The sequence below is a fragment of the Sipha flava genome, unplaced genomic scaffold (assembly GCF_003268045.1).
Source record: "Sipha flava isolate LNK unplaced genomic scaffold, YSA_version1 70_pilon_pilon, whole genome shotgun sequence".
NCBI classification, from domain to species: domain Eukaryota; kingdom Metazoa; phylum Arthropoda; class Insecta; order Hemiptera; family Aphididae; genus Sipha; species Sipha flava.
The window spans coordinates 451,077-468,746 of NW_020273610.1; the positions used below are offsets into that span (position 1 = coordinate 451,077).

Below are 17,670 nucleotides of genomic sequence, written 5' to 3' on the forward strand. Positions count from 1 at the left end.
GCTTACTAGTGGCAGCGCAGGTCCTTAATGTTATATTTAACAGCGTTGCTAAAATTAACAAACAATACAGAATATACAAAGTAACGGCGTTTTAAATATGCAATTCTGATACAATCATTAATATTTAAAGTTGTATCTTTGAAAAAGAGATAATGTCTATGAATAATTATTAGCCCACAAAAAATTTAAATTATTTGAACACATAGATATGGCCACACTGACAATAACTTTTGATAATATTATCAGTTTTTATTAATTTCGATTTTACGCATGCACCACTCCCCGCCGATCATGGAAAATGGACCAGTTTCTTGTTTACCAACTACTCCGAAAATGTCGAAGGCTAAAAAAGTTATCGATGAAGCTCAGGAAAATCAAAATCCTGAGTTGGATTTGGCTGATAAAGGGGTAGTCTCTTTCGAAGAAATGCCAGGGCTCAGTGAGTGTACTAAATTTAAACATTTCCTTTTAAGGAAACTTGTTTCTTATTTACATTTACCTTATAAGGATATCTCTATACTTATTGGCTAAATGCCATAACGTTTCCAGTCTATAAGATTAGGCCTACATTTAATCAAAATAATATAATATGATATTCTTATGATGTTTGAGTTTACTATATTTTGTTTTAACAATTCTACGATTGACTTGTTAATGAGTCCAATTTTAACAAAATCTTTGTTAGTCAAATGCCTGGTGAGAAATTGACTGTCTTCATTCTAACGTTTAATTAAAAAATTACAAAATGATGTTATTCCTTAATGCATATCTTTATTTGCAAATAAATACTCATTAACAAATCATGTTTTTATATTATTTAATGAATATTAAGATATGGAATTTATCATATTTTGTTTTTAGTCTTGGAATACTATTTTTATATTCTTTTCGATTGTTGTTTAAAATGTATACAACCAGTGCTCGAAATGGGGGGGGGGCGGACGGAGTCCGCTTTTAGTTTTCCATAGATTTCAGTGCCCCTTTCATTTAATTAAGCGAGGATCGCTAAAAACAATTCCTCCTGGGTATGTTTACTTTTGAACGGTGTATTTGGGTTTTATTTTCATTTATTTCTATTTTCTATAGCAAACTGCAAATTAATAATTATTTTTTCCCAGAGAACAGTTATTGTTGACGACAATCATGAACTAAGATAATAATTAATGGCATAGGTGTTTCTACTTTCTACTTTTAACAACCTTTTGAGAACATTTTGCTTAATTTTCCACCAATTGACAAGATTAACACAACAAAATGGATTGAATCATGGGTTAAGAAAGGCTAACAAACAGGAGAGAAAGAAAATTGTCCTAAAAGGATATAAATTATTGAAGAAAATGCATACAAGTCACTGTGGAATTTAATTAAAGAATAATATTTATTTATGTAATTAATATTATTATTTCGTTATAAAATAATGATATAGTAATAAGCAAATAAATATTGTATAATAATACTACCTTTATAGTGCCATATTATATGTGCAGGGGGTGCAGGGATTGAAGTCCACAACAGATTACTTTACAATTTATCAGTTATGGAACAGTGTTTTTTGAACTAAAACCAGCGTCCGTCCTCAAAAAGTCCAATATATCAATAAACTATGGAAATGCAAATATTCTTAATTATTTACTAATTTATGATAAACAAAGACTTCTAAGATGGCATGAAAAATATATTTCCCTGATAATAATTTTCTTCAACAATTGAAAATATGTAGTTTATTTAAAATGATAAAGTACTTCATTAAAGCTGAAATAAATAGTTATAACTATGAATTTGATTTAATTTAAGTTTGTTTTTATGGTACCTCCCAAACTAGGAATAAACTCGTTATTTATAAAGTTATTAAGTTATATCCTATAATATATTGATTAATTTGGAATGATATGTACAACTCATAATATGTATACTGAAAATAAATGTATTGTTCTTTTCTCATCCTGCATTCCTCAAATGTTTGTATTATATTAAGTTATATGAGTTCTCTTATATATATTTATATAAAAAATATTCATAGTTTTATAAATATTTTCTGAATTCTATATAAAAATAACTATTTTTAATAAAATTATATATTAATTATTAATTAAATAAAATATTAACATGTTTGATTTCAGTTGATATGCATAATATTACCCGAATAACATTGAGTCATAATAAAATACAAAGTAAGTATTAAATTTACTAAAAATATTTTGAAATTAATTGAATTTGAAATAATTTTTAACAATGCTATTTTACATGACATTATTAGTATGACCAATTTCCTTGATAAATTATATTATATTAGTTCTACAGTTTATATCTCCTAATACAGATTTCTTAAATGATTCCCACTGTTATTAAGTATAGTAAACAATATTGTTGTAATGAACAACAAATATACATTGACAAAACAAATTTTAATAAAATAATACTAATTTTTCTTAACATTGTTTTTTTTTTATTCATTTTAATAAAAGAGATCTTGAAAGAATATTTTAACATAATAAAAATCCTGTACAGTAAGAGGTATTAAAAATTATAAATTATAGTTGTATAATACTATTGTAACTATTACAATTGAAATTAATTTTTAATTTTCAGAAGTGCCTCCTGGAATTGCAAACTTAACTCAATTAGAAATGTTAAATTTGTTTAATAATCATATTGAAGAATTGCCCGTTTCTCTTTCTTCAATGCCAAAGTTACGGATCTTAAATGTTGGGTAAGTTGATATTACTTTTTATATTAAGAAGACGCCACATCCGTATGTGTTGCCTCAGTCTGACATACATACAACATAGCAAATTTACGTTCTGTAATTCAAATGTAGTGATGTTTGTTTTAATATTAGAGTAAACTGACTTATAATCAAAGTTTAAGGAAGAACAATATCTATGTTTGATTGGTCGTCTTTTTCCGATATTTTAATATTTAAGCAAGTTATGAATATGTAAAATATTACAGTTAAAAAAAATCAATAATTATCTTAAAATATCAGAAAAATCTGACCAGCAGAACATAGATAATGTCCTTCCTTTATTGTTTGATTATAGATCAGTTTACTCTAATATTAAGGCTAACATCACTACATTTGAATTACTGAACGCAAATTTGCTATATTATATATGTAACAGATGGAGATAACATATCCGGGTTTTGCATTTTCTTAAAAGTGAAGCATAACATTATTTATGTTATAATATTTATACAGAATGAATCGGTTGGACTCATTACCTAGAGGTTTTGGAGCTTTTGCTGTTCTGGAAGTTTTGGATTTAACCTATAACAATTTGAATGAATCTAGTTTACCAGGAAATTTTTTTATGTTAGGTAATTTTAAAATATTATACTTATAACTATATTGATTCTGTAATTATTAAATATTAATTGATTGAGTAAATATACGTATTACTAAATATTGTCATTGTTTCAGAAACTTTACGAGCATTATACTTAGGTGATAACGATTTTGAGACTATACCACCTGAGATTGGGAATTTAAAAAACCTCCAGATTGTAAGTAAATTATATTTTTAAAGAGAGCGTATTTTTAAGAATTTACTTAAGTGTATTAATAAATTTCAATCTAAATCACTGATTAATTTTATAAAGTTATAATTAATCAATCTAATATTTAACTTTTACATATGATGATTGCATTTATATCATAGTTATATAAACAAATATATCATTATTTAATATGATTTTATAATATTAAATATAAATAAGTTAACAACATCAGTGGCGTACATTCAATCTTTCTCTTAGGGGAGGGGGGGTTAACATAAATAATCGTTATCTTTTTTTTTTTCGTTTCACAGATAAATAAGATAAATAACTACAATAAATAGATATTATTTTATACAACTTTTTTACCAATTTACAGTTTACTTTTACATTACAGTAAATTAATAGCTATTGGAATATAAAAACAGCATAGTTAACAAAACTTTTCAAACACCTATCAATATAATTATTTAATTATCATAATATTTGTATAGTTGTATATTTTAAGTTTAAAGCGTAATACTGAAACTATGAATATATTACACGTCATCAATAATAAAACAATTTTCTTTTTCTTTTTTTTTTAGCCCTGGGGGGTTTGAACCCGGACCCCCCCTCCACGGTATGTACACCACTGATCAACATGCATAACTAATTGTTGATTTTTTTTTTTTGTTATAGTTGGTTTTACGAGAAAATGATTTAATTGACATACCAAAAGAAATTGGTTATTTACCTAGATTACGTGAGTTACACATTCAAGCTAATCGACTTACAGTTTTACCACCTGAATTGGGTAATTTAGATTTATTTGGTAACAAATCTGTATTAAGAATGGATTTTAATCCTTGGGTTGCTCCAATTGCTGATCAACTTCAAGTTGGTGTATCTCATGTAATTGATTATATTAGATCAGAAACCTACAGATAGTAAGTACATAAGTTATTCAAGTTCTTTTTCAAAATGAGTATTCTACATAACTACAAAAATTTTTTTGAATACTTGATCAATTGTTAAATTTCTGTGTAAAATAAAGAATGTAATGATTTAAAAAAAGTTGAATAACCGTGGTACGATTTTTTTCATAAAAGGGTGCTGCCATAAGTGTCATTTATTTCATTAACATTTTAATCAGTTGTAAATTTTAAATTCATAATTTCTAGGAATAATTCTTAAAAGATCCCTACTGTGCTATTTATTTTTATTTATTATTATAGTTTTTAAAATGTTTACTTAAATTGCTTAGGTATAATTTTTTTATTTAAAAGATAATCAAGTAATTTGTCAATAGAGAATAAAAATAAATATATTTTTTTTTATATTTAGGAATTAATTTTATAATTATGGACTAAACTATTATATATTAAGGTGATATATAATAATATATTATAGTTTACAATTATTGTTAAAACTAAATTTTTACAGCTTAAAATATAATTGATGTATATTTTTATATAATATGATTAACTGCATACTTGTTATTATTTTTAAAATAATATAACTTTTTCTATTTTTTTTTAGTTTATACAACCGTCATATTGCTGCTAGAGGTCCACCTCCACCAAAACTTAATGATAAAACTCGGAAGATATCAAGGAATCGTCAATATAGCTAACTTTAATCTAAAAAAATGTATAAATAAATAAAATTAACACTTAAGACATCGGAATTATGGGAACAATTAATATAATCTATTCTATAAACTGAATACTAAAATCCATTTTAGAAATTATTTAAATAAAAAAAATTAAATTATAATTTTACGAAATTATTAAAGTTAAATAAATGTATATTAAAGCGTTAATGATATTATTTCTGAAATATACATTTATAATAGTTAAGTTTTATCCAATTTACTAATAATGTTATCATTCTCAATTATCTTTGAGTACTATTAGAAATTGTTATTACATGTCTCAAAAATATGTCAAATATTCACTATAAATTTTACAGAGGGGTTAATCATTATAATCTATTAAGATTTCTAATTTCATATTAAAGTCCCAAAGCATATATTAAAGGTACCTGCACTTATTTACAATATTCCGATGTCCCTGCTAATGTATCTAAAAAGTATTTTTGGTTTCAATTTGTTTAAATTAACATTGTTATTTAAATATTATATTTATATAGATTTAAAATAATAAATACTATAGTAATATTAATTTATTTTTTTAATAAATAAGTAATAATCCATTGCTTGTTTTATACTAATTTATTTTTATACTAACTTTGTTAATAGAGTTTTAATTATTATTGTGTTAAATAAATTAATATATTTATAAAAACAGTGATTTGCTATATAATTTTTTTATTATTTGATATTTATTTCTATATTTGATGAACACTCTAAATTATTGTTGTAAAATTAAAATAAAAATAAACTAATTGGTCTTAAGTTACTTATCATGTACAGGAACATTGTTGTATAATATTAAAAAAAGTCAAATACGTAGAACGGTGATTTATATCCTAAGCACCTTCTCTAAACTGAAGAGACCACAGGTATGTTTCCCAAATCACTGCATCAATTAAATTTACGATTTACTACCAGACTTGGGTAAAATATTTTTTAAATGTATTAGAATAAATACTCGAATACTTACAAAAAATAGTTCCGAATATGTATTCAAATACTTTATATAAATTGTGTTCCGAATACATTATTTAGAATACTTCAAAAGTATTTTGAATACTTTTAAAATACTTCTAGTTTTCATACTATAAAAATAATAGTTGTCCATTCAACAGAAATGTTTGAAATTGTAGGCTTAATATATGTTATTTTATTGTATTTTTTTTATTACATAACTGTTATAGTTTATGGTTTATAACATTAATAAATACTTGATATTAGCTTATATAAGATACGACGGAGAAGTAATAAAATCATTTAAAAAACAGATGATTTAACGGCATTCGAAATACAGTATTCAAAATACTTTATTGAATACTTTCAAAAAAAGTATTTAAAAAGTATTTCGAAAATTGTATTCGGAGTACTATCCAAGTCTCTTTACTACACATATACATCTTTCAAAAATATAATTATGTACATTATAAGCCGTCATTCATAGCGTTATTAGTAGATTAGTCTATTCTGGACAATAATACATGAATTTATGATTGCTACTTTGTAGTAGAGGTAAAAGCTTTTGATATGTCAACGAAAATTAAAAGTTAATTTTGATTGGTGAAAAATATGTTTATCCGACGCCTACTTTGGACAATTCAGTTAATCGGAGTAAAAATCATAAGAATAATTTTCTTATTGCTCTGTGGGTTTTTTTTTTATTTTTTTTTTATTGAGCATATTATAATATCTCGACAATTGACAATTATTGGAACTACTCTGTGGGTTGCAGGGCATTTCAAAAGCATTTGATATAATTATCTCATTTTGTGGAAAAAGCAGATAAAGACGTGTACACACCCGCACATATTGAAACCAAAAATGAGTTTTATGCGAACGCGTTTTGACAAAACTATAATCAATCTATAGGTTTAGAATCCTAGAGATTCAACATTTTCACGAAATATGAAAGGAAAGTTTAGTTGACAAACAAAACATTTCCTCGCGGCACGTGTCGAAAACCGTAACCAGATGAAAGTGTGCACCGAAATAGAGTGTCCAATGCGGTGAGTATCCGAACACCAGGTGCGATTGTGTAAATTTCTCACGAACCCGCGACACGATCGTCATCCCCCCGCCACCTGCCCGTCGGTTATCGTTCACCATATATGCACGTGTCGGCCGACGGGGCAGTTGACACGTGCGATAATCCTTAACACGTGTCTCAAAACTCAGACAGATATAAAAATACATATTATATTAAATTTTAACTTCGTGTCTTCCGCATCTGACTTGCCGGTGCACGGGATTTTCCGAACACTGTCTGAGGTCGTCATTCGCGGAAACCTTATGCTTACACGTGTATGTGTGTCTGTATGAGATGACCCCTTCAATTCTGAACTTTATGTACTAAAAAAACAACGAAATTAAAAAAAAAAAGCTTAAAGATGCAATATTATAATATATATATGTATGACTTGGTTTATGATAAGGGGACTTAGGTATGAAAAATCATGTTTTCTCTCTTTTTTATTTATTTTGATGGAATTTGAGATACTCTTTGATATGGTGAAAACAAAAAAAGTCATTATGTGTTTAAGTCGTTTGAAAAATGTAAAGAAAAGTAAAAATACAACAAAAAAAAACATATTTTTATTTTTTTATTGTTTTTTACATTATATCGTCATATTTTTCGCTTAAAATGTTTTTTGACGTTGATTACATATTTTCAAAAAATTCTGTTTTTTTTTTGGTTGTATTTTTACTCTTCTTTCTCTTTCTTCTTTTGATACTACTTGACAATTTATTGACATACTCTATAGATTGACAGTTACACACAGTCTTATTAAAGACAAATTTTATTTATTTGCATTTTACATTTTTAAATAATATTATTTTAAGATTCTAAATTATTTTAATTTTTAATTAAATGCAACAATAACCTTTTTTCCCGTGTCTTGCCAGAGAATATTTTACTAGGAATGTTTTTTTCAAGACTTTTCCTAATATCGATTTATATTTCGAAAAGTGATGCGAACCCCATAAACCCTCTCTATTGAAATGTTTTATCTTCGTTAGTTGTTAATAATGGTAAAATAAAGTTATTATATTTAATTTAATTCATTTATAGATTTTCCGACTGTCGAAAGTCTGCATTTCTTTTATTTTAAACCAGATAATTCTATTACTATAGCAATAGTGTATTTAAATATTTCTCGCCCCCATATATATACAATTTACCGACTTCTATCCAATTTTATTATAAAATATTATTATTGTTATTATCAGGGGTGGGCAACTGGCGGCTCGTGAGCCTTTTTTATCTGGCCCGTGCTATATTTTAAAATTACATCATACAATTTTAAAGCTTATCGTCTATACTCGAACTTATCGATATAATAATTTTTATCAGATATTAAACATCGTTAAATGTTTAAATGTCATATGTATGTATATGTGTAGCTTTCAACCATAGCTGTTTGTACCGAACTGTTTAACTACACCTATCAGTTTCTTCGTATTGTGCTGTCGTGTGTGTTGAATTTATTATTTCCGTGTGTATAAATGTTAATTAAAATTCATATTTTGAATGACCTTTTTTTTTTCTATGCTCTGACCCGCTAGATTTTAACTCTCTAAAAATTGGCCTTCCAGTAACTTTGAGTTGTCCATCCCTGTTTATTATTAATATAATTTAATTTACAGTACAACGCGGCGATAGATGATAACGCCAAGGACAATATAATATCGTACATAAATACGAGTATTAGTTGCGTTCACTGTAAAATATAATACATTGAAAAAATACATTTCGGAAAACACCTACTCAACTGTCTGTACTAGAGCTCTTAAAACACGTGTCACGGAATTCACGTGTACACGTGAAATACATGTTTATCCAAAATATATATCCATTTTTACAATGGTAAAATTAGTAATTTTATGTTATACACTTGAAGTTTTAATAAAATATTAACAGTACAGTATTAAGTTTAGGATATACGTTTTTATTTTGAATTTTATACGTGACACGTGACACGTGAATTCCGTGAATTCACGTGTATTAAGAGCTCTAGTCTGTACTAGAATATTTTTTTACTATTATTATGAAAACCTATTTTATGATAAATTATTTCCTTTAAAAACAACCCAAAGAGGGACAAATTATCCATAGCCTCTCGGTTTTTCCTCAAATATGCCAATGCAGTTTTTAAGTATATAATTTAAATATAAAAAAAAATAGTTTTAAAAATGTTTTGATAATTATATTATACCATAACGGTGAACTTAAAAATGTTCTTCCGACTAATAATAACCGATTAATAATATGTTAATAATTAGAATAAGCTATATATTTTCATTTTTATTAGTGCTATAAAATAGTTTAAGGAGATTAAATCAAATTTAAAAGCTTGTAGTATTGGCTTTAGTATTTGTTAAACAAATAAATGTTGTTTCACTTATGTAGCCGTTAGGTATGTAACCGTGTAGGTATCTAACTAAGAAAAATATAAATGCCTGAGCTGTATTTAAAAAAACTCCTTAACAGGATTCTTTTTTTATAATGAAGTAGCAATTTTGTCTGTGATATGTGAATTTGATGTATTACTAAGAGCTGAAATCTTTTTTTCGAGAAAATCAATAAATTAAAATAAGTGTTATTATATTTTTTTAGTTAATAATAAATGTTTAGAAATCCTGAATACGTCATTACATTAGGGTTTCTTTTTATATAATATTGTATATTTACTAGAGTGGTTGAATCATCAATGTTTAATGTAAGTAATCTAAGAATTTAATGGAATAACTCCATCTTGGTCTTTTTAAGCACATCTATAAATTTATACTTATTTATGTTGAACTAAAATATTATGATTTTGATATAGAATCTATCGTATACTTGCTAAATCCTTTTCCTGAAACCCCTGTTTCTATAATATCTTCTTTGTTGAAGTGATTATGACAAACTCGAGAGATTTTTACAATTTCAATCCTAAAAACCTCCCGTATTGTGATCGTACAGTCATGTTAACAGGAGCATAAAATGCACTAATTTTTGAAAAACTTGTTCGTGCGACGGGCAATTTGGTACACAGTACATGTTATTAATTTGAACACAATGTATACACTATATACAAACTTTAAATTGATTTAATTCATTTTGGTGGTGCACTGGTACTGATGTGTGTAATCGAAGATTTAAATCTTAAATATAATTTCAATAAATAGATCTTAAATCGAGTAGTAATACTGTATTGTATTGTTTAAATTAGTTGTATTAATGAAATAATAAACCAAACTTTTACATACCATGATCTTAACCTAGGGCAATTACTAGTAATAGGTGTAGTGTGTTAATATGCTATTACTAGAGCGCGAATTTTTATGCAATCGCATATTTTTTTTCTTTCAATATTTTCGGAATTTTGTCAGTTATCTCCACGAATCATCATAATTTGAAACTAATAATGAAATTTTTTTTTGCATATTTTTGCATATTTTGGCAAAATTCAAAATTTATTGCATATTGAAGTGAAAATTTAAAAAAAAATGTATAAAATAATATTTTGTCCAATAGAAAAATTAAAAATAAATTTCATAGTCACTAAATAATAATTTATATATATATATTTAGTTATAAAATAAATAATCGATAACGACGTAAAATTAATTGCTCTTATTGTGTCAGTCGATTATCGACATACCACTTGCTTCAAATATGCCCCAATAACTTCGGTTGACATCGAGGGTTCGTTTTCAGTCTTAAAAAATATGTTAACCGATAAACGACACAGCTTCACAGAAAATAAACTTGAAATGTATATGATTATTTATTTTAATAATAAATAAAATTTTAAAAATAAATTAAGTTCATAAAATTCCCTAAATTTTTTTGTATTAAGTATTTAAGTAATTAATTTTTATAAGTTGAATTATAAATTTTAAATAAATAAAAACTTCTTGCATATTTTTTGCATATTTTCATAATTTTGACTGCATACTTTTTACATATTTTCATGATTTTGACTGCATATTTTTTGCATATTTTCATGATTTTTACTGCATATTATATGGCATATTTCGATACTTTTAAGTGCATACAAATCCGCACTCTAGTTATTACCTATTATAGGTATATTACCTATTATATAGGAATATAACATGATTTTGATTATATTTTGTACAACCTCCTTGAGAAAAGAAATCTGTTATCAGTTTTATATTAATCGATATCGGCAAATGATAAATTCATAACTCAAAGTTAAAAACGTGTTCTAAATTTTATATTTAGTTTTTACGGCGTGTTTCAAATTGTTAATTAACTCTTGTATATAAAATGCCCAAATTGACCAAAATCTTCGTTGGAAATCTTCCATGGACAGTTAGTAGTCGAGAACTTCGTAAATATTTTACTTCATTCGGTCACGTAGCGACAGCAGACGTATTGTTCGATCATACTACTGGTTTGTCAAAAGGATACGGCTTTGTTCAGTTTACAACTACTGGTGGATATGAAAGTGTTTTAAAAAATCCCAGACATGAACTAGAAGGACAAACATTAGTTCTTCAACCTTCTGATAGACAATAATTGTCTATTCTTACAAAAAAAAATCCTAATTTTTGATACATTTGTTAAGAACTCATTTATAGTAAAGTTTTAAGTTATGGATTCTAAACATTTATCTGTTCAGTTTGAAAAAGCGGTCTCATTTATTTCTGGCTCCAGTTTAACTGACGTTAAATTGCAACTAAAATTATATGGTTTATATAAGCAAGCACTTGAAGGTAAATGTAATCAACCAAAACCTCCAATATTCGACATAAAAGGACGTAAAAAATGGTTTGCCTGGTCTGAAATGGGTTTAATGTCTAAAGAAGAAGCTATGGCAAAATACATAAATTTAGTTAAAGATATAAATCCAAACATTGAAGCAGAAAAAACTGGTTGGGTTACCGTAAGTACTTTTGCCAATGATGAACAGCCCCTAATGGAAAACGAAAAAACCATTAGTGACTGGGTAAAAGAAGGAAACTTAGATAAAATAAAGGAATTCGCTGGTAACATCAATGTTAATGATTCTATGGGAATGGCACCAATACACTGGGCTTCAGATCGTGGAGATTTTAAAATTTTAACATTTTTGGTTGAAAGCTGTTCAGCTAATGTCAATTTTCAAGATAGTTCAGGTCAAACAGCTTTACACTATGCTATATCCTGTGGTCATGAAGATATTTGCAAATATCTAGTTAGTATGGGTGCTCATACCAACATTCAAGATAATGATGGAGTCACTGCACAAGATTTATGTTCAGATGAATTATTTAAATCAATATTATCAAGAAACTAAATGATTAAATGTAGTGTATGTATTATTTTATTGTATTGAAAGATTAATAAATAAAAAAACATTCTCTAGATATCAAAATTTTTAATTTTATTCAATAAATAACAATTTATGATAAATAAATAAAAGACCTTTATGTGTGTTTACAATAAATTAAATAATCTACTTTTATATGAGAAATTGTAAAATGGTCGATATTAGAAACCAATTCATATAATACTTAATTAACATTATTCAAATATAGAATATTGATATAAATTACATCATTACATTACAGATAAGAGTTAATGTACTTAAACTTAACAAATTAATTAGGTATTTTATATTATATAATTATGATAACATTAATTTAAGTGTTAACCATAATACCTTGAAAGACTAAGATGTGAATATTTATAAAATTCACTTGGTTTACAATGATAAAAATGTTACTTATAGACCTGCAGTTTTTTTTTTTAATATAAATGTAAATAATTGATTAATACACATAACTTAACAAGTATAAATTATAAAAACAATAAATTCATTGATTTTTAAAATTAATTGTTGAAATGTGCACACAAAATCAAACAATTTAAAGAAGTATTACTTAATATTTTATGAAATTAGTTTAACCATCTGGTTAATATTTTTAAAATAGTAACTCACAATTAAAATATTGGTATGAGAAAAAATGTTATTTACAAAACAAAGAATAGTTCATATAAAAAAAAAAATCATAACATCAACTGGTCAGTTGTTCTGCATTATATTTATTATCATCACTTAACTAAATAGCCACAGAATAAATGTATTCTATTATATATATTATATATTCTATGTATACATCTATTCTGTGATATAGCATCTACACATAAATATCTTAATTAAATTGAGTTCATTATTTTGAATAGTTATAATGTAAAGTTTAGTTACATCAAAAGTTATTTTAATATCAGTTTATGCCATATTCATATACCTACTACTAGTCAGTAAAAATTCAAGTTATTTGGTTGTCATAATGAATCTGTTTAAAAATTGTGTTTTAATTTTGTGGTTACATCAGTCTAAATTAATCATATTACAATATGTACTGTAAGTAGGTAATCATTTAGATAGTTTCTTCAGTGTTGAGTATTGTACAGTATATTACGATAGTAAATGTTGGATTTTTTTCCACTTAATTATATAGTATAGTAATAATAAGTATATAGTAATTATATATATTAGTCTATTTAAGTCAATTGTATTATTTGTGCATACATTTATACAGATTGACTTCATTTAAATTTATATAACAACTATTTTTTTTTCTATATAAATATTGTATTGTAGTAGCTATGTAATGGGATACCTAGTTTGAGAAAAATAAAAATTTTACACTTTTAAAGTTATAAACTACCTATTTAAGTAAATTATTGTTATGATCATACATGATGAACTTATCCAAACTACTATTCAATATTAGTTTATTTCAATAAAAGTCACTTTAATATTTCAATATACGTCCCAAGAATCTGAATATAAAATTAACATTTAATTCTAAATTAATAAAAGGCTGAGGCTTGTTATATAGTTATTTGTCATAGTTAAAGTCAATGTTAAAGTTAGTAGTTGTAACTTTTAAAAAAACATAGAAGTCAATTGTATAGTTTGGCTTTGTGATTATAATTATATATGATGATATAAAACTGTTATAGCCTTACAAGTTACAGGTCTAATCTGTAGGTCAGGTTGGTAATTTAGTGCTTAAAGTGTGATGTATTAAAATAGAATTTATGTCTTTAGTCCATGGTCATAATGTCAGATGTAAATTTAGTACCTGGTCGGTTTGTTATTAGTTTATAAAAAGCATGTTATGAATAAGTAGGTGGTACCAAACTAATATGAATTTCATATGGTCAATAGTTTTCTGTTTTTCATCGTTCAAATTAAAATAAATATGTTTTTATGGTATTATACCTTACAGGTAGAAAGAATACAATTAGGTAGGTAGGTGAATATTTATTAAAATTGGAAACTAATGTTTCCACTTAAATCGTATAATTTCCAATGTCTGAGAGAAAATTGATATGAAATAACCATTTTAATATTAGATTTATATAAAAAAAAAAATTATTAATATTAAATAATTTTTTTATTTAAGTACATTTAAATACTTATTAACTATAATTTAAACATTAAATTAAAATTTTTTGTTTTAATTAGTCGGTTCAATATTGTACTGTCAGATATTGGAGTTATATCTCAAGGAATACGATACAAGGGCAAGAGCTGAGAGCTCCAACAGGTAGGAAATCAAGGAGGGGACAAACAATGTAGTTATGCATGAAGATAAAATAAAAAACAAGTTTTAATCATAACATTAAAATCAGGAAGAAGTGGTCGCCCCTGGAGATGTCCTTGATTATGTTTTAGACTATTCGACAATTGTGAAACTTTGAAAAGAAATTTAGAATTCTTGTTATTTTTAATTAATTTTTTAAAACATTATAAAACAAAAATAAATCGAGAATTATTTTTTAAATTTGTACTTCAAAATAGTTTAGCTTAGGTTTCTGAAATTATGGAAATTAGAAAGTTCTTCTTGGAAATGTATTAATATTTTGATTAAAAAGGATAATAGTATTGGAATTTTATGTGAAATAAGTGCATTTGGAAAATCTTAGATTACCATTGGAGAAAATTAAATGGTTAATTTAAACGATTTATCAAAAATAGCAATTACATTTAAAATCTATGAATGTATGTATAGCTTATGTATAATATATGCATGTATTTATACAAGACGTATCAAGTGTTTCATGAGTTGTTACTAGTTGAATCGTTAGGTATACTTAGTTATGTATGTTATGATTACAATTTATAAATAAGTAATTAATTGTAAATTAAGTTGTTTAAATAGTATTGTGTTTTATATTTTTTATTATTTATTCTAGGAAAATATACAAAAATTAAATTATAATACTTATTATTTGGTGTGCGTTGTAAAAAAATGTTTATTAAAATTAAAATAATGTAATTGTTATTAGCAGTAGAATTAAAAGGTATGTCTTGTTTGTTTTATTTTTATTATGTATACTTACTTAGTTTAATTTGTCTACGTGTACTAGTGAGTGGTGTTTACAGTAATGGGAAATTTAATATTACAATTTATGTGATATATAGTATAAAATGTTATTTATATGTATTGGAAGTAAAGTGCATCGTAAATTGTAAGTTTAGTCATTGTATTCCGTTACAAGTATAAAGTTTTATGTTTGAGCAGGTCAGTCGATTAGTGGTTTGATAATATGGTGTAACGTTGCGTGAATCATTTAGAGAATTATGTTTGTGTTCGGTTTGTCAAAAGAGTAGGTAATAATAATTAAATAATTATTTTATCTTTGATAAGTACCTCTACCGAAGTTAGCAAATTTGTCAAGTCTTAGTTTAGTCGAACGTAAGTATGTGGTTTAAGTATTAGGTAATTTTTAGTTTGGAATTGTAATATATATATATAAGTTATAGATGGTACTAGTTTGTTTATAGTTTTTTCTACTTGTTAAGTAGGTACCGCAAGACTTCGATATCTCGACATTCTCAATGCATCTACGAATTATAAAAAGTATAGAATAAAATCTTTTTTTTATATCTCGTAACTTCACTTTAATGAAAAAACCTAATCAGTTTTCTTGATCAGTTGTGAAATAGTTTTTTATTCGTTGAACAATAAAAGTAATCTACTAATTAATGTTTTATTGGTTACCATTTTTACAATTTGAACCATTATAATGGTATAGATATAGATGTCTTTATTAGGTGTACTAGATATTTATACTTTTTTGTTTGATTTATAACTCTGCTTATAAATTATTTATGTGATCTGTATAGTTATAAAAGTTGTATACAATTAATGGACAATAATTATTAAGAAAAGTACAACAAGTAATGTTTAGTTTTGTATGATAATCATTCTTCGTGTATGTTGGGTAATAGAGTCATGTAATTCAAGGATGCGTCCAGGATTTTTTTTTAGGGGGGGGGGGGCTAAATTCAAATAATTTTAATATTAATTGGTAGTATTTATTTTGAAATATGTACAGAAATCTTAAAGCTGCACACAATGCTGTTCTTCAGAGTTTTCCACAGTGTAAAATAGTTTGCTGTAAATTCCATTTAGAACAAAGTTGGTTCAGACGTTTGCAGAAAAATAAAAGTTTATTTAAAGAATAACTACTCAAATGATTCTTAAGTAGGGAGGTGGCTTAAATAAAATAATTGATATACTATAGTTGATAATTTTTTTTATAATAATTTAAAGTCAAATGTCAATTGTCAATAAACCTAATAAAATTATCAAAATGTTTGGGGCTACCCATTATGGGGGGGGGGGGCTAAAGCCCGTTAGCCACCCCCTTGGGTGCGCCCTTGATGTAATTATAAATGTTATATATAATATAGTTTTGTATAGTTAACAGAATAATTAACTTTTAAGTAATATAAATAACGTAGATTGAAGTTAAGTTGTTGCGTAGTGTTGTTGTATTGTTTTTTAAAGGGCGCAATGGTTAATGTAGATTTTATATATATAGTTAAGTAAATAAATATGTTGTTTGATTTCAGTTGGTAAGTATAGTTTTAATTTATTCGGTTAAAAAAATCAAAAAATAAAAATCTTTCTTTAATCGTCATATATATTTTGTCAATATATTTTTCTAACTGTTGTGATTATTGAGTTACGCCATATTAATATAATTAATATATATATATATATATATATATATATTATAGTATTGAAGGTTCATTCACAATTAATTAAATATTTAAACAATTTATAAGTATTAATCACAGATTTTAAAAAATAATGTGAACTAAAATGATATTGCTATTTTTAATTCATTTTTAGGAACATGTAAATTAGGACCAGTAATACAAAGACATAGGGTTTTGAGGGAAATGTGAAGAACAGAATTTAATTTGAATGGATGAAGTGGAGAAAAGTTTCAGGAATGTAATAGGATAAGGGAATCTCAATAAGATTTAAAGGAATATTTAAAAGATAGTGGAAAGTGAGGACGGGCAGTATAATATATGGATCAAGATTCAGAATGTGGTACAGTAGAAAAACAACGGAACATCTAATATGAGTATAGTGGAGAGGGACATAAGTTTAAAAAAGAAAATAATTATTATATAATTAATAAAACAGTGCAAACAATATATTAATTGTAATTTGTATTGCATAGTTTATAATTACTTTATTGTTATTGGTACTTGTCGATAAATATTTTTTAA

General features: G+C 25.5%; 3 protein-coding genes across 3 annotated transcripts; all 3 read left to right on the forward strand.

The window, feature by feature from the left end:
- Positions 1 to 244: 244 nt before the first annotated feature.
- On the forward strand, positions 245 to 5,596 carry LOC112692144 (ras suppressor protein 1). Its single transcript, XM_025566709.1, has 7 exons — positions 245 to 439; positions 2,121 to 2,171; positions 2,590 to 2,710; positions 3,200 to 3,318; positions 3,422 to 3,504; positions 4,177 to 4,424; positions 5,017 to 5,596. Exons 1-7 carry the CDS (start codon positions 271 to 273, stop codon positions 5,108 to 5,110), a joined length of 885 nt encoding a protein of 294 aa, XP_025422494.1. The 5' UTR covers positions 245 to 270; the 3' UTR covers positions 5,111 to 5,596.
- Positions 5,597 to 11,300: 5,704 nt separating this feature from the next.
- On the forward strand, positions 11,301 to 11,667 carry LOC112692112 (SRA stem-loop-interacting RNA-binding protein, mitochondrial-like). Its single transcript, XM_025566667.1, has one exon. The coding sequence runs from the start codon at positions 11,406 to 11,408 to the stop codon at positions 11,655 to 11,657; it is 252 nt and encodes an 83-aa protein (XP_025422452.1). The 5' UTR covers positions 11,301 to 11,405; the 3' UTR covers positions 11,658 to 11,667.
- A 42-nt stretch (positions 11,668 to 11,709) lies between these two features.
- Positions 11,710 to 12,443, forward strand: LOC112692111 (acyl-CoA-binding domain-containing protein 4). Its single transcript, XM_025566666.1, has one exon. It carries the CDS (start codon positions 11,734 to 11,736, stop codon positions 12,415 to 12,417), a length of 684 nt encoding a protein of 227 aa, XP_025422451.1. The 5' UTR covers positions 11,710 to 11,733; the 3' UTR covers positions 12,418 to 12,443.
- The last annotated feature ends 5,227 nt before the right edge of the window (positions 12,444 to 17,670 follow it).